This window comes from Engystomops pustulosus, chromosome 4 (assembly GCF_040894005.1).
Source record: "Engystomops pustulosus chromosome 4, aEngPut4.maternal, whole genome shotgun sequence".
Taxonomy (NCBI): Eukaryota; Metazoa; Chordata; class Amphibia; order Anura; family Leptodactylidae; genus Engystomops; species Engystomops pustulosus.
Window position 1 is genome coordinate 167,694,453 of NC_092414.1, and position 17,818 is coordinate 167,712,270.

Consider the following 17,818-nt stretch of genomic DNA (forward strand, 5'->3'; position numbering starts at 1 on the left):
CTGGTTCCAGTGGTGTGACATTTGTGTTCTCGAGGACTCTCAACTTGACCAGAAGTCTCACGAGGCCACAGATTAGCCAAGCTTTATCATCTGGACTCACTGATTGGCTGCAGAAGGTCACATGACACCTAACACTTCCTGCTCAGTTGGGAGTGCTGAAGAAAGACAACTGCATAATACTGGAACCAGAGTCCAAAGCAAAGTAAGTAGACTTTATTTTATAATTTTTTTTACTTTTTCTTAGACCTGCATGCCACACTCCCATGGGGATTTCCATAATAACTGAAAAACCTCTATAAGTGAAAAAATATCTGTAAACCTATTTTTCAAGACCTATTTTATGCAACTTTTAAGTCATACATCTGCTTCCCAAGATCAAGGTTTCAGAAAAATATTCCAAAATAATCAGAAACAATGTAAAATAAGAAAAGTCAAATGATAGAAACAAGCCAATCGATCAATAGAAATGTATATAGAATCATAAGACAGGTCAAAGAGTATCCTTATCCACTGATGAATGTTACAGCAATAATCTGTAGTATATTGCATACTGGACTGATCATCGATTCTAGAGATAGTCTCCTCTCCTGTACTCAACCCTCTCACATGGCTTGTGTCCTCTCCTGTATATAACCCCCTCACATGGATTGTGTCCACTACTGAATATAACCCCTCACATGGCTTGTGTCCACTCCTGTATATAACCCCTCACATGGCTTGTGTCCTCTCCTGTATATAACCCCCTCACATGGCTTGTATCCTCTCCTGTATATAACCCTCTCACATGGCTTGTCTCCTCTCCTGTACTTAACCCTCTCATGTATCTTGTATCCTCTCCTGTATATAACCCCTCACATGGCTTGTATTCTCTCCTGTATAAAACCCCTCACATGGCTTGTGTCCACTCCTGTATATAACCCCCTCAAGTGGCTTGTATCCTCTCCTGTATATAACCCCTCACATGGCTTTTGTCCACTCCTGTATATAACCCCTCACATGGCTTGTATTATCTCCTTTATATAACCCCTCACATGGCTTGTATCCTCTCCTGCATATAACCCCTCACATGGCTTGTATCCTCTCCTTTATATAACCCCTCACATGGCTTGTGTCCTCTCCTGTATATAACCCCCTCACATGGCTTGTGCCCACTCCTGTATATAACATGGCTTGTGTCCATGTGGATTTGAGACATTTGCAACAAAAAGTCTCAAAAAGAAGCCAAAATTTGCGCCTGCCAGGATAGGAAAAACTGAACATGTATCACAAGTAAAAAGACCTGATCATACGTAAGGCGCAATAAAGAGCTGTAAATGTCTCAAAAATTCAAGAAAGAAAAAACTACGATACATGTCCCCCTATATTTCAAAAAACTTCTATTTCTTTCAATACAAAGAAAAAACATACTGGGCAATAATGTGTAGGTGCTTCTATTTTAGAACACATTCACAATTATATGATAAGACAGAAACCCCAAAAGCTCTCATGATGACTTTGTATAGAGAGTTATTGTTATTAGCTAGTTGTACATGGCTAATAATGACCATAGAATCCTAATAATGTGAGAAGAAGCCTTGTATTAAAGATCCTAAATTAAAATCTTGAGGCACTTTGCCAACTAACTAGTTTATGTCGAGAAAGGGCCTGTAAGCCATTCCCGCTGGGAGTTGTTTTTCTGCATGGAGGTCACTAGCTAATCGAGAGCTCAATGAGTGGAGCACACCTTTAAGAGAGCAAGAACAGAAATCGTTAGCTAGCCAATCTTTTTGCCATCCAGCAAATAAACTACATCCTGGGTTTGTGGCAAGTTGAATTATGCTGCTTTCCAAGCTCTCTTATATCTCCACGTGTCTCATTTTGTCATTTTACAGGTCAATAATCACCATGTAATAGGCGTTGTTGGCCTATGTAGGTGTACTAAGCAAGTGAATTTCTACACGGCGTGAAAGTGTTACATGTGTAGCAGTCATGGCACAATTCCACAAGAATCTAGTAACGACTCTGTCAACAATTTCAATAGATGCAGTAAATTTAGTAATAATAATGTAGACAAAAAGAAAAAAAATCAAAATCAAGCATAATAAACCAGGGACACAGATTCAGAGATCCAGGCACCGTGACTGAATCCATGGCGTCTGTCCTGCAAAAAAATCGACATACAAAAATGAATGCTAATGAGCCAGAAGTGGTATGGGGGAGAATGAGATACTAGAACCCCTCTGTGCTGTAGCGTCAAATGCTGTTACACTGTGCATGAGCACTGTGCCACTGTGTTTTAAAACTCATTTCCGCCATGAGATTACAACATGCAGAGGGAAATGGGGAGGATCCAAAGGGGGGAGGGTTAGACAGTGTAACAACCTTTGAACCCCATAGCACTTCTGCCTCATTACCATAATATTGCATGTTGATTTTGGAACAAAGGAGGCCATGGATCACAAATATAAGGTGATTTCCACAGTCACAGAGCCTGGATCTATGAGTAAGTGTCCCTGGTTTATCAAGCTTAAAAAATGTCCAAAGATTTCAGTAAAAACACTCACCTCTTCCTCATGCGTTTCTACTGCTTTACAACTCGTAACTACTCTATGATCCTTCAGGTAATACCATACCAGGAGGTCCCGTATCCCCTTATACAAGATCAATACACAAACTGGTGGTATGCAGGATGACGTCCCATGGGAAGGAAAAGGGCACAGAATTTGTGACACGTTTCGAAACTCTTGAGTTCTTTGTCAAGCAAGAAGAGAGGTTCCAAACTCATCGCAAATTTTGTAACCATATCCTTTCTATGTGAAGCTGTCCTATTGGTCAGTGGTTCATGTAAGGATTATAATGGAAGAAATAAAATGATAGAATGAGTATGCCTGATTTGCACAATGGGGCACATTTACTAAGGACCGTGCGCCAGTTTTCTGTCTTTGCACGTTTTTTTAGGTGCAAACTGCTTGCACAGGTATTTAGGAAGTGTCTGCACAGTGCACCAGATTTACCATGCAAAGTTCACAGAATTGTGTTGCACACTCTATGTTATAGGTGCACCAAAAAAAGTTGGTGCACTCTGTCGAGGCAGTGCAGGGGGTATCAGAATCATGAAGAAAGGGTGCCAGAAATTCTGAATATGGCTCCCCCTGCACACTACACAAGCAAACTGCTCAAAGTAAAGACTGCACTGTCTTTAGTAAATATTCCCCATTGTTCCTAAATGTTACAAAATGTACAACATGCGCCACATTGACAATGTGGCCTCCAATTTGAATTGACTGCAACATGTAATAGCAAAATCTATCTTTTCAGTAACAGGAACAAAGAAATGTGATTTGTATTGTCAGCATGGATAAAATTGATGTATAACTACTATCCTAACCATTTTCTAGAATAAAAATGTGACATAACTCATCCCAAAGTGTGACCGAAGTAACAAAATGTGTCGTCTAATTTTTGATGAGCTCCTTGACCTTTCTGTTGCATTGGTATCAACAAACCTCTAAGAAAGTTATATTTTGGATTATTAGTTCTCACCCCTTAGCTAAAAATGTAAGTATATAACACTGAGCCAAGCCCAGTGGGACATACTAACACACATATTAAACAATCCCATAGCTGTACTAGTCCTAGTCCTTAGTCCTAGATGATTAGAAACAAGTAGAGGAGTGCATAATGGAATACATACTTCAGTATTTTAGGCTAAATACCAGTGGTTTTAAATGCACCGTTGGCTACATTTAATTAAAAAAAATGTTAAATTGCTCTCATTATTCTAGAATAATTGGGGCACAATTAGTAAGGTCCTTTGTGCCAGTTTTTTGTTGTACTTTGCACATTCTTTCTAGTGCAAAATGCTTGCACAGGTATTTAAGAAGGGTGTACTAGACAGCTGCACTAGTCATCATGTGACTCAAATTTATGCACTGAAAGGGGCATTCCGGTGCTCAGTCGGACCCTGCAACAGATTTATGATGCTCGAATAAAAGTGTGTCGCACGCCCCATATTAAAGGTGCACCAAAAAAAAGTGGTGCACTCTGTCGAAGCTGTGCAAGAAGGACACCAGATTCATGCAGAATGTGCGCCAAAAATTCTGAATCTGGCCCCCTCTGCGCTATACACAGGCAAATTGGAGCTAGTGCAATGTGCACTGTTCTTAGTAAATGTGACCAGTGTATAAAGATTGGCACACAACATGCCAGAATCACTAAGAATTACCAACCTCATGCTCTGCAATTGAAATCCTAACAAGTTGGACTTGCAACAAAAATTGTGAGTTTTTCAAGCCTTTCATGCCAAAAAAACTAGCACATAAGGCATTGTTTTTGGAATAGGTGAAAATATTTACATTCTTCCTATTTTCTGTATGCAATGGGGTACCATATGGGTTACATATGTATCAGCATATTGCAGGATTAATCTTTACAGTATTTTGATTTTTTTAACCCATTTGTGCGCTACAAGGCTACAATGCGTCGTGGAGTGGTAGGAGCTTTATGGAGAGACCCCACAGGCTTTCTCCATACAGGGCTGACACCTGCCTTTAACTTCCCTGATCGGTGCTGGCACAGATCTCAGCACCTAGCAATGGGCACTGCCATCTTGGATGACATAATTCGGAGGACGCTGATCAGTAGTCATGATAGCCTGGAGTCTGATATGTACTCCAAAGCCTGTCACCTGGACCGATCTGTAGTGTGCCAGCATATTTACAGAGTGGTAAAAGCTCCCTGGGGAGCCTGAAATAATAGGAAAAATAAATGTTAAAGCTTAAAATACCCCCTTTCCCAAGGACACATAAAAATAAGCAAATAAATTCCCAAGCCTCCTCATGTCCCAAAATGTACAATCAAAATATACAAACGATGAACCCATGCTGTTTACAGTGTGATGAAAAATAAAATAAAATAACGTCTGAATTGTCTCCTTTTCACCATTTTTCTATCCATAAATATTTGACTTAAAAGTGATCAAGGTCATGTAGGTTCCAAATTAATAACAATGCCAAGGCTGGCTCATCCTGCAAAAACAACTTACACATGTCCATAACCAAAGTATAAAAAAGTTTTTAGCATCGGAATATGGCAAAACAGAAGCGTATTTTGTACCAAAGATTGAATTTTTTCTTTAAATCTAGCAAAATGTAAAAAAAACTATATACATTTTTATAAAATTCATACTGACCCAAAGAATAAAAGGAATGTGTCAGGGGCGTAACTTGAGGGGGTGCAGAGGTTGCGGTCACACCAGGGCCCAAGAGGTTTAGGGGGCCCTTATGGTGTCACTTTCCCATATGAGAAGACTATTACTATAAACCATACATTATAGTCAGGGGCCCGGCACTTTGCACTGGGGCCCATCAGCTTCTAGTTACGCCACTGGAATGTGTCATCTGGACTACACAGTAAAAAACATAAAGTCAGCTTCACCTCATTTTATTTTTTTTTTTATAGCTTTCCAGTACATTGCATGGAATATTAAATGATTCCTCTAAAAAGTACAATTTGTCCTGCAGATAACAAGCCCACATACATCTCTGTAAATAGAAAAGTAAAAAAGTTATGGCTTTTGTAAGGAAGAGAGTAAAAAATAGAAACACAAAAAAATAAAAATCCTGTAAGGTAATGTGCCACCAGAAAATTACTTTTATTTCTTTATACTAAGATTTTACGTTAAACATATTTTTAGTATTTTTTTGTCATTACTATGTACATTTAATTTAAACATAAACTACTGAAACCGGCCATTTTAACTTTGGCAATTAAAACCAAATAATATATATATATATATACATTATGCATGTGGTTGATCTATTCCAATGTATGGAATTAGGCCCCTTTCACGCTTGTGGTGATGGTCGATGGTCGATGATGGAAGTTAACCTGTTAAGTGCCACGGTCTAACCCAACTGCGGCACCTAGCAGGAGGGTTGTGAAGGGGGGTGCGCCGATGGCATACATGGCATTCCTGCCTTCTTCAGCCAGTTCAAACCTGAATGGTTGCAGGTAACAGCACAATTCAACACCGGGCCCCGCGTGCTGTACAACGCTAATATTTCCATCTGTTTTAATCATTCACGGGTTCACGAGCACAGGTGTATAATAAATATCCCCCAGTATCCTTAAAAAATGATGTACTATTGATTTCATACTCCCAATTTAATCCTTTCGGTTCTAGGGTCTGGAGCTTGTGTATCCAGTATGCCTTTCTACGTAACAGCATTCAGTTGAGATTGCCCCCTCTTCCTGGAGGTTCTATGTCCTCTAGCACTTGATTTCTACAAAATGAAGTGATCACATTATTTTTCTTTTTAAACAGATGTTGTTTTTTTTTACACGTGATTCCTGGAATACGATAACATCTGGATAAGCTTCCTGAATAATATTCCAGTTTCAACAAATTCATTTATCTTTTTAAATTTGTTTTTATTTATTTTTTCATAAACATACATATAATATTCCAACATAAAAATTTGTACATCAGGATTCTTGTCTTAGCCAAAGTTTTCTCAGGTCACTGTTGTTATGGTTACTGTTTTTGTGTTTACGACGGTTTACATGTTAACCTATGTCCAATAAGCCTTTGAATGATATGCAATATAATATTCAATTGTATTATTAATGCCAGCTTTAACATACAAAACTAAACCTGTACCAAAGCAGAGAGAAATCTAGCAACAAGACTCAAGGTGATGGACTGTAAATAAAATTAAAATTGCCTGTGTTCTTTTTGGTTGAACGTCTGCGTAGAAAGAAAGTGATTGTAAATGTAAGATCCCTAAAAAACTTCCTAGACCTCAATGAGTCGTCTCCAGTCCCCAATTACCTGTAATGAAGCCTCTTTACTTTCTTGGCTTATAAATAGATGCTTCATAAATTCTTAGTATTCATTTTTATTATTAAGATACTTCTAGTAAACACTTGTTTTGCATTTGGAATTCACAGTATAAATTAGAACGATGTTATCCCATATTGTGCCACTTGAGCTTAGATTACTTGAAAAATCTGCAGTTTAATAATTCCCATCTCTTTTCTAAGGCAAGCTCTACTTATTGCCACTGCTGCTCCACTCCTTCTTCACTGCCCTATTATGTGGGTGGCAAAGTAAAAGTCAAAAATAAGCTTTAAAATGGAGAAATAATGGACATTTAATAGAGCGATTATACGATTATCCTATTTTCAGATTACGGCATATGTGTGTGCTATATTATATAAGATGGAATTGTTCCGGTTCATTTCTTTCTTAGGTTTCAGATACCAATAAACATGGCTTGCGGTACTTACTGCAGGTCCACATATTAACATAAGAATTAAAAGATTAATGAATAACGTGGGAGGACAGTTACATTTACATCACCGGTATATAAGAAAGTGGTCAGCGCAGGAAAGCAAACACAATGCAGTCATGAATATGAAGTAAGCAGTCAGCAATTTATTCTTTTTCATCAGTTGCCAACGATTTATCTTTCCATATTTATTTCCTGCTGCATTCAAAGACAATTTAAGTTAAGTAACCTGACAATGATCCTTAAATGAATGTATCATGTGTGTTGCAGCTTCACCTGCTCCAGGAGCTGCACAATATGCTCATGAGCAATCTGCTAGGAACACAAACGTGTCACCAGGAGAGACCATATGCTCCATATACCTCCTAATGCGCTAAAAGGGCTGCACCACATCTTTAAAGGGGTTGGCCATTTTACCTATTGTTTTTTGTAATGTGTGTGTAAGTGGGATGGCAGGTAATTTACCAATATACATCTATTAAAAGTTTTGCTCCACTTTCTTGACATGTAATGGTACTTTCACACAAGTTATGCCCGCCGTGTTCTGGAGAGGAGGAGAAGGTGACCCCTCCTCCCTCCATAGAAAACAGTGGCGAGCGGCTGCACACTCACAAAAAGATAGCGCATGCTCTATCTTTTTGCTGTGTATGGCGCGGATCGGTGCCACACATGGCCACCGCCGGGCCACCATTGCCGTCTATGGGGACGTATATGGTGGCGTAAATTTGCGCCCGCATGTACGCCCCCCCAGACGGCCGGGTGAATGAACCCTAAAGTGAAGTATCCTGTCTTTTACCTCATCAGCCAGACATTCCTGTCCATAAAATGGCCGCAGATGGAGGGTCATGTGATCTCTCTGTCTATGAAGAATCACCAGTCAGAGATCACATGACCCTCCATCTGCGGCCATTTTATGGACAGGAATCTCTGGCTGATGAGGTAAAAGACAGGAGTCTTCTCTTTACATATCAAGAAACTGCTGAAGAACTATTAATAGATTTATATTGGTATATTGGTAAATGACCTAATGAGCTGCCCCCTACACTTAAACACATTACAAAAAACATGAGTTAAAGTGGTCAACCCTTTTAAGTTATATCCTGCCCCTACACTTACACACATGAGGTTTTTTGTAATGTGAGTAAAACCACCTTTAAGATATACACGATCCACAGAATAGAGGATAACTAGCTGGGTCCAACTGTCGGGATCCCTCCAATCGCGAGAACGGACCCCCAACTATCCGGAGAATGGGGGTGCTGTTTTCACTAACTGATGAGGCAGCTGCCACTCCATTCAAGTATGGAAGAGTCGGAAATTGAACAGCACTTAGATATCTCTGTCACATTCACAGTCTATGAAAGTGCAGGAGATGCTGAGATCTGCAATTTCTGACTCTCCCATACTATTGAATGGAGCAGCAGGAGATATACTCAACTGGCTTCTCCAACTATTAATCTGGACTGGACCCCATGTTCTCTGGTCCCATTCTAGTGATCAGTAGGACTCTGTTTATGGGAGCAATTGGGTCCCCCCAATAAGACCCTGACTGGTCAGCTTGTTATCCTCTATCCTGTGGATAGGGGATAATTTAAATAGTTGTTATAAGCCGATTAAAGGATTGTCCCAGAAATGCATGTTCCCATTTAATGATTTCCCACATAAAGTTAATACAGTCAGTCACTGGAATCTTTAATGAAGTGGTGAATTCACCAGATATAGCAAATACAGTGAAACCTATATGAGCAGATACCACAGTAAACCTGTACAGACCCAAAAAACGTAAAAAGGTTGTCCACTTTCAGCAAATAATTGCTATTGTATGTGTAAGGGATAGTTATACAGTTTTCAAAAATACTTTCTGTATCAATTCCTCCAATGGGTAGAAATGTGTCCATTGAGATGTGCACAGCTCTGATTACTCTCTGCGTTAGAACAAGTCATGCACCTGTGTGACATCACAAGACCATGGACCGATTTCTATCCACTGGGAGTAAACATAGAAGCTTTATATAAAAGGACAGCAAGCGGAGATCTAGTCAACTTTGAGGAATTGATACAGACAGTATATTGGAAAATTGTGTAACTTTTCATTACACAAACAATATCAATTATTTGCTGAAAGTGGACAACGCCTTTAAATAATGACGAGAGAGCTGAGAATTATGCATTGTGTTTAGTATATCATATTTTGCAGAATCCAGCCCAGACTTGTATTACCTATGTACATTATTCCCAACTCACACGCAAAACCAAATATTCTGGGGATGGAGTTAATATCCCTTTTGTTGTCCAATACTGCAATAGTACCAGCAAAATCAGAACCATAAGTACATTGGTACATAGCAGTCTCCATCTTTCAGTAGTCAGGATGATCCAGTAGGATGGTGATATCTCTAACAAGTCTCCTTCTCACTCACTCTGGTGTCACATTGGGCCCCAAGTGGTAGATTTAATATGAAAGGAATTTTTTTTATCAATTTTGAGTCTGCTTTAGGCTAACTTGCACCGAATCTATCAAGTGTTTCACATTTTTGTGCATCTTTAGATCTAGCGCATGTGTCCCGATATTTTAACTTCTGAAAGGTCACTTTTAACAAAAGTGGTGCGTAGACATCTGAATAGACTGAGGGAGGTCAGTCATGTTGGCTAATGCTTGCTGTTCAGCCACATCTATCTCTGCTGCCATTGCTTAGTGATACACAATGGGGCACATTTACTAAGAGTCCACATACCACGATTCCATCGTTTTTTTCCCAAATATTGATGCTTTGTGCCGAATTGCCCCGGGTTTTTGGCGCACGCGATCAGATTTAACGCATCGGCGCCGGCTTGCCCACGACAGAAATCATGGGGCGTGGCCATCAGACAACCCAACAGATTTGGAAAACCGTGGAATTTAAAAAACTAAATGTGTCGCAAGATCACGCACTCACATGCACCAGGAAGAAGAAGGTGAACTCCGGCAGACCACGGCGCGGAAGCGACACCTGCAGGAACGGTTGGACGCACAACCTTAGTGAATCGTGCCGGACCCGAATCCTCGTCGGACAACGCACCACTGGATCGCGACAGGACCGGGTAAGTAAATGTGCCCCAGTATTGTGACCTGAGCTGTTCCCTAACCCTTTTACAAGCCCCATATACTCAGCTATAAAACAGCAGAACACTTTAAAAAGAAGCAGCCGTACATGTAACATTTCCCAATAAAGCGCAATAGTGAAAAATATCTAGAAGATATTTTTCTAAGCAACGTGCATTTTCATGTCCCAATATATTGGTCGTATTCTATGTAGCCTATCCTAATTCTTGAGAATGCTTGACACCTGAAGAACAGGGCTGTGAAAGACAAGTGAATTACATAGTTGGCTGGAAATTATATGATGAATATTAACTGCACAAAATGGATAATGTAACATATTAATAACACTTATGGTAATATTTTACCTCAAAGGCATGAAGAGTTTGAAAATCATTGTCAAGCATTCCATAATTAATATTCTTACTGAGAATTTCCCTCTTAAACCCTAAGAAGCCACAGGAATTGTACAGATTTGTAACCAGACTCATTCTAGAAGTGATGACTGCGCAAGAACATCTTGTATTGATGCTAAACATTTCTATCGCTTTTTCGTCTCACCCTTCCTTAGGCTACGCGTAAATGTCTGCAAATAGTGGCCATGAGGTAGCGCAAATTCGGCAAAGAGTTCAGGGCTGCCATAGACGTGCATTGTGCATGGGCAGCCAGCCGCCGCAGGAAAGATGGAGCAGCCCCCTATGGAGAGGGGCACTGACCCCCTACTACTCCAACCAGCGGGTGGCTCACAGCACATGTCTGCTCATGTGTGTGCGCATGGAGCCTCATACTAAGAAAAAAATTAAACTGAAGCATTTAAGAGTGTAGGATTTCTGTACCCAATGAAAAGTATTTTGCAGAGTTGAGACAAAGTTTAAAGGAAATCTATCCTCAAAACTAACAGTAAGTAGCTTTCCTATAACAGTTGGTGTCCGTACTCCACTGACAGCTCAGAGATTAGAAAGACGCTCTAGGTATGAAAAGTATTAAAGGGAACCTACCACCACAAATCTACCTATAAAGGTAGATCGGGTGGTAGGTGGATCATTAGGACGTGAGGGTAGCCCTTTGAAGGGCTAATTCTCACGTCCCTGCACTGTTTCGATAACCTTTATTAGCTATATATGCAAATTTTGTTATGTGGCTACTGGCGCGTGGAGTAGCCGCAGGTGAGGCTTCATGGAGCGGCTACTCCACGCCCCAGTAGCCTCTTTACTCCTCCTACCCACAATCTTTGTCCGACGAACCTGCCGTCTGCGCATGCGCAGAACAGCAGGTCCGTGCCTGAGCGATCACTGCTCCACGCCCTAGTAGCCGCATAACAAAATTTGCATATAATGCTAATAAAAGTTATCGAAACTGTGCGGGGACGTGAGGATTAGCTCTTAAACGGGTTATCTTCATGTTCTATTGATCCACCTACCACCCGATCTACCTTTATAGGTAAATTTGTGGTGGTAGGTTCCCTTTAACAAATTCATAATGTGTGGTGGGCTGTCAGGTGTGGAATGGGTCTGTGGACCACCGCGGGAGATGGTACTAGCAACACCTGTGACCGAAGTCTAAGTGGCACCTGGTCTTCACCAGAGCCTGCCGCAAAGCGGGATGGTCTTGCTGTGGCAGGGTGCCACCAGGTCGTTACACAGGTGCGAGTAGCCCGCGGTGGTATCCAAGATAGTAATGCAGGACACAGTCCCAGCCCGGGATTGACAGCGTGAGAGCAGCGCTGGAAGGAACACTGAAATTCACAGCAGGAACATAGGAGCAGGTACACGGAACAGGAACGCAGGAACACAGGAACACTCAGGAGATACTGGAACACTAGGATCACAGGAAATGGCTGAAGATTAGGCAACGAATGATGGGAGCCGCCGGATTATATAGCAGAGCCAGAAGTCAGAAGGCCAGAAGTCTGGCCCTTTAGGGCGCGGCCTAGTCCGACGGGAAGCAGGCTTGTGGCGAGGTAAGTGAGGACCGGGGAGCGCCGCGTAACAGAGAGGAGCACGGGTGTGGCCGCCATCCGAGACATGGATTGCGGGGGCACCTGTGACACGGGCTGAGACCTCTCTATGGAAGGTGGGTATTATGTTGCAGACACCCACCTCTAACACCTGCGTTTGGTGTTGGAACTTATTGTGAGTTTTCAAGTGCCGGTTGCCACCTTATTGGCAGGGATCGTCACCAGTGCACACTAATATGGCATCATCTTTGTGAGGGTGGGGCATGTGATGTGTTGCTGTCACAGCGGTGAGCCTTTCCATCGCTCTCATAGAATTATCTAAATCTGACCTTGCAGAATACACCATCTTTTTTTGGAAATCTGAAGATTTTTTTCCAGCTTCCCAGTATATTACATGGCTGTAAATTTGTTCAAATTTTAAGACTGAAGCATCTCAGCAGCAGAAGCAGAAGAGTGGAAGGTTCATTTTATGCCTTAAAAATTCAACATCCATTATGAATCAGACAAGTTGTGTAATTAAACAAAGTAAGGCCCGGTTCACACCTCGTTTTATATACTCTTCGGAAAGACACGTCGGAGTTCTGCCCAAAGTGTCCTTTCCATGAGTATACAACATATGTCACAGACATAGCCTGGTGATTGGCTGCTGATGTTAGGGGTGTTTCCCCATGATGTCACTGTCCTTATATGGACAGTGACATCACCAGCCTCCTCCCTCCTACTGAGCAACATATCCGCTTAGCAGAGGTTGCATCGCTGTGCGTGTTATAAACACTGTTTCCCAATAAAATTCTATTTAATTTTCCACTTACAGATACATAGGCTTGTTAACCGCGGAACAAATTGTGCCTTCTAAAGGTACCATTTTCTATTTTGCTCCGTGTACAAGGAAGCTGAAAATCCAAATGTGGTAGAATTGGCAAAAAAACTGTTGCACCATTTTCCTCTAGCGACATTGTTTTAATATCTCCCCTTTTATTGTTTTTATACACCTCCCCTTTATTCATTGTGTTGGTACAATCATGGAGATACTTAATTAATTTGGTTTGTTATGTTTTAATACTTGTAAAAATGTAAAAGTTTTGGGGAATGTAGGAACTATTGATAACTTTTTAAAGTTTTATGTGTTGCGAACTGTTGAAAAAGTGGAGATTTGGATATATGGACGCTATGCTATTATTTCAGTCCCCCCAAGGTACTTTAACCCTAGGGGGTCTGATCACTCAAACAATATACTGCAAGACAAAACACCAGCAGGTATTGGCGGTCTAATAGAAAAAAAAACTTTATTTAACTTTTTTTAGTGTCCTATTAGGGGACTTCATCTCTTATACAATACATTGCATTACAAATTACTTCTGCACTGCAATTTATTGTATATGCCAGTGTTTTACTGACAGTTTGCCTATTAGACCCAGTCTTGGACTTGGCATAATAAACCACCGTACATGGCAGACATGTACATCACGTGCATGTTCCCTCTGTCTCTCTCCTTAGCTGCCACAATCTTGCTTGATCAGGGGTCAAGGAGAGATCTCCGTGCCTGACAGCAGAGACCGGGCTGTAGATAACAGCTGGTCTCCTGCTGCGGATCGTGCTTGCACTGTCAGTCTGAAGGATGAAATAGGATCAACGCCCCACTAATTTGGACGATCTATTTCGTCCTACGTCTCCAAGCAGTTAAAGGAAATATACCACCAGCATCAATGATTATGAACCAAGCACACTTACATGCTGGTGTGTGCCACCTCTGGATCTGCTTTGCTTTCAGCTCCTTATGCCCTTGTATTTACAAATCCTGCCAGAGGGGGCACACACCTGTATGTCAGTGTGCTTGGTTTACAAGCCTTTAGCCTTGATTGTGGTGGTAGATTTGCTTTAAGGAAGTGGTTAAAGAAGAGGCCTAGGATTGCATGAAGAAGCCTGGAGTCAGGACCAGTCTAGAGAACTCTGTGCTGTAGTGGCGGTGCAGCCATACAATGGCCTCTGTAAAATGTCTTTCCAAACATGTGACGACTTGAATAACCCACTGAAGGTTTTTTCTGGAGGACAAATAATCAACAAAATAATAAGAAGCCTCTAAAATCTGTCATTCTGCCGTCCTGTAATAAATTTTAAACCAATCAACAGGTCTAAACTGTTTAAATGGCCCAATTGTTATATCCTTAGAATCATCACTGTCTGATAACGGGGAGCTCCAATTCCAGGCAAAATTGCACCTGCTGGTAAAGAGAACACCCATGATCTGTGTGAACGCGGCAAACCCAAGCGACTCGCTCATTTGTAGCCACCTATAATTAGATGGTGAGGAGTCCGATGGCCTGGATGCTACAGCAGCCACTATCTAGTTTTGTTACAATACCAGGAAATGTGCAGCTATTTAAGTCTCATGTACTAAAAAGAAACAAAAAATTTAAATCAAGACACAAAGATAATTGTTTTAGTAGAAATATTTATTTTTTTAATCATTTTATATAGAGAGCAGAATAAGCCAGGAAATCCAAGAAAAGCTAATAAAACAAATGAAAACATTATTAATTTAAATACTTATGCATAAAGCTTACATTAACTCTTTCATGACTGCCAAACATACGGTAAATATTTGTCGGATGGTCATGAATGGGAGTATGGAGAGGGCTCATGGAAACTGCATTGCCCCCTTTCCCTCCGTGTCACGCAAAGCCCACACCCCCCATTATTTCAAGTTGCACAACCCACAGCCTGCACCCCACATCCCCCCCATGTCACACACAGCCTGCATCCCACATCCCCCCATGTCACACACAGCCTGCATCCCACATCCCCCCATGTCACACACAGCCTGCATCCCACATTCCCCCCATGTCACACACAGCCTGCATCCCACATTCCCCCCATGTCACACACAGCCTGCATCCCACATCCGCCCATGTCACACACAGCCTGCATCCCACATCCCCCCATGTCACACACAGCCTGCATCCCACATCCCCCCATGTCACACACAGCCTGCATCCCACATCCCCCCATGTCACACACAGCCTGCATCCCACATCCCCCCATGTCACACACAGCCTGCATCCCACATTCCCCCCATGTCACACACAGCCTGCATCCCACATCCGCCCATGTCACACACAGCCTGCATCCCACATCCCCCCATGTCACACACAGCCTGCACCCCACATCCCCCCCATGTCACACAGCCTGCACCCCACATCCCCTCCATGTCACACACAGCCTGCACCCCACATCCCCCATGTCACACACAGCCTGCACCCCACATCCCCTCCATGTCACACACAGCATGCACCCCACATCCCCCCCATGTCACACAGCCTGCACCCCACATCCCCTCCATGTCACACACAGCATGCACCCCACATCCCCCCCATGTCACACAGCCTGCACCCCACATCCCCTCCATGTCACACACAGCATGCACCCCACATCCCCCCCATGTCACACAGCCTGCACCCCACATCCCCTCCATGTCACACACAGCCTGCACCCCACATCCCCCATGTCACACACAGCCTGCACCCCACATCCCCTCCATGTCACACACAGCCTGCACCCCACATCCCCCCATGTCACACACAGCCTGCACCCCACATCCCCTCCATGTCACACACAGCCTGCACCCCACATCCCCCATGTCACACACAGCCTGCACCCCCACATCCCTCCATGTCACACACAGCCTGCACCCCACATCCCCCATGTCACACACAGCCTGCACCCCACATCCCCCATGTCACACACAGCCTGCACCTCACATCCCCTCCGATGTCACACACAGCCTGCACCCCACATCCCCTCCGATGTCACACACAGCCTGCACCCCACATCCCCCCCATGTCACACAGCCTGCACCCCACATCCCCCCCATGTCACACACAGCCTGCACCCCACATCCCCCCATGTCACACACAGCCTGCACCCCACATCCCCTCCATGTCACACAGCCTGCACCCCACATCCCCCATGTCACACACAGCCTGCACCCCACATCCCCCCCCATGTCACACACAGCCTGCACCCCAAATCCCCTCCATGTCACACACAGCCTGCACCCCACATCCCTCCATGTCACACACAGCCTGCACCCCACATCCCTCCATGTCACACAGCCTGCACCCCACATCCCCCCATGTCACACACAGCCTGCACCCCACATCTCCTCCGATGTCACACAAAGCCTGCACCCCACATGCCCCCATGTCACACACAGCCTGCACCCCACATCTCCTCCGATGTCACACAAAGCCTGCACCCCACATCCCCCCATGTCACACACAGCCTGCACCCCACATCTCCTCCGATGTCACCATGCACCCCCTGCCTCCCTGAATCCTCTCCCACAAGCTGTACACGCATCGTCCTCCTTCCGGGGCTCTCCAGGTTTCCAGTGGTTGCTCCTCCCACAAAAGTCTGGTCACGTGATCATGACGTCATCGGAGGTCCTTTAGTCCACTTGGAAATACCATCTACCATGCAAACGGTCCTGAACGGTGAGTACCCGGAGCCCCTGGTGCTGGGAGCAGCAGCACCGTCACTTACCGGCAGGCGCTCCCTGTACACCCGCGTCCCGGGAGCTGTGACGGCTCCTCTCCAATTAACCTGTTGTGTGCTGACGTTACCGGCAGAGTTTAGAGTTACTTTGTTGTGCAGTGGAAAAGTCCAGGGGCTGTCACTGCTGCGGAGGGGAGACCCATAGCCGTAAAGTGAGAGTGACGTAATAGCAGGCCTGATACATGTTATTACACAGAGAGACATATTGTACATTCACTGACAGCAAGAAGAGGTGTCCCCTGTGGCCCTCACATACCAGATCATAATACTGATTATTTATATAGGGCTAACATATACCACAGCGCTGTACAAAAGATGCATACACAGACCTGGAGTAACAGGCCCTGCCCTCAAGAGCTTACAATCTATATGGAGGAAGGCCCTGTGCAGTGCTCCAGCCAGGGTATTCAATCCTAATGGCGATGTATGAGCTGGTCACCAGCCGTCACATGATGGGGAGTCCTATCTATGTAACGCAGTGACACGTCTAGTACTCCCATTCATTCCCTCTGGCAGGAATAGCTGAGCACTATGGGTTATCCTAAAATTCTATCATTAACCCAATCCACAGGGTAAGTCTCCCCAGACACTAACCTGCGCATTTCCTGGATCCGTTGTCCATTGTTTGTGGCTTGTGTGTCATTGGCGCGTCACGTCCAATCACACGATAATGACCGCAAAAATAAAAACCTGTCTGATATGCAAATACAGGCAGCAATCAGACCCGCTATGTGTGAATGAGGCCATAGAAATGATTTGTCCGTGTGCTATCTGTGTGAACTGGTAGCAGACAGACAAAAACAAAGGGGTCATTTGTCACATTTTTTTAAATTTTTTTTAAAAATCTCTTTTCTTGCAACTTTTTAGTATAATTGCACCAAAATTTGCCATTTAGCAATGTTCACTTCTGCCTCATTTATCAACCACTACCATAAATCAAGCAAGCCCAAAACCTTC

General features: G+C 43.3%; 1 protein-coding gene across 5 annotated transcripts in view; it reads left to right on the forward strand.

Annotated features, from left to right (window-relative positions):
- The first annotated feature begins 16,667 nt into the window (after positions 1-16,667).
- DET1 (DET1 partner of COP1 E3 ubiquitin ligase) overlaps positions 16,668-17,818 on the forward strand; it is a 38,227-nt gene continuing 37,076 nt past the window's right edge. For 2 of the 5 annotated variants that reach the window (XM_072148516.1, XM_072148517.1), the window contains exon 1: positions 16,668-16,800. In XM_072148516.1, coding sequence (XP_072004617.1) covers positions 16,782-16,800 — 19 coding nt within the window. In that variant the 5' untranslated portion in view covers positions 16,668-16,781. Of the gene's footprint in view, positions 16,801-16,834; positions 17,014-17,818 lie in introns of those variants that run through there. The other 3 variants (XM_072148519.1, XM_072148520.1, XM_072148518.1) reach the window with 2 other exon arrangements.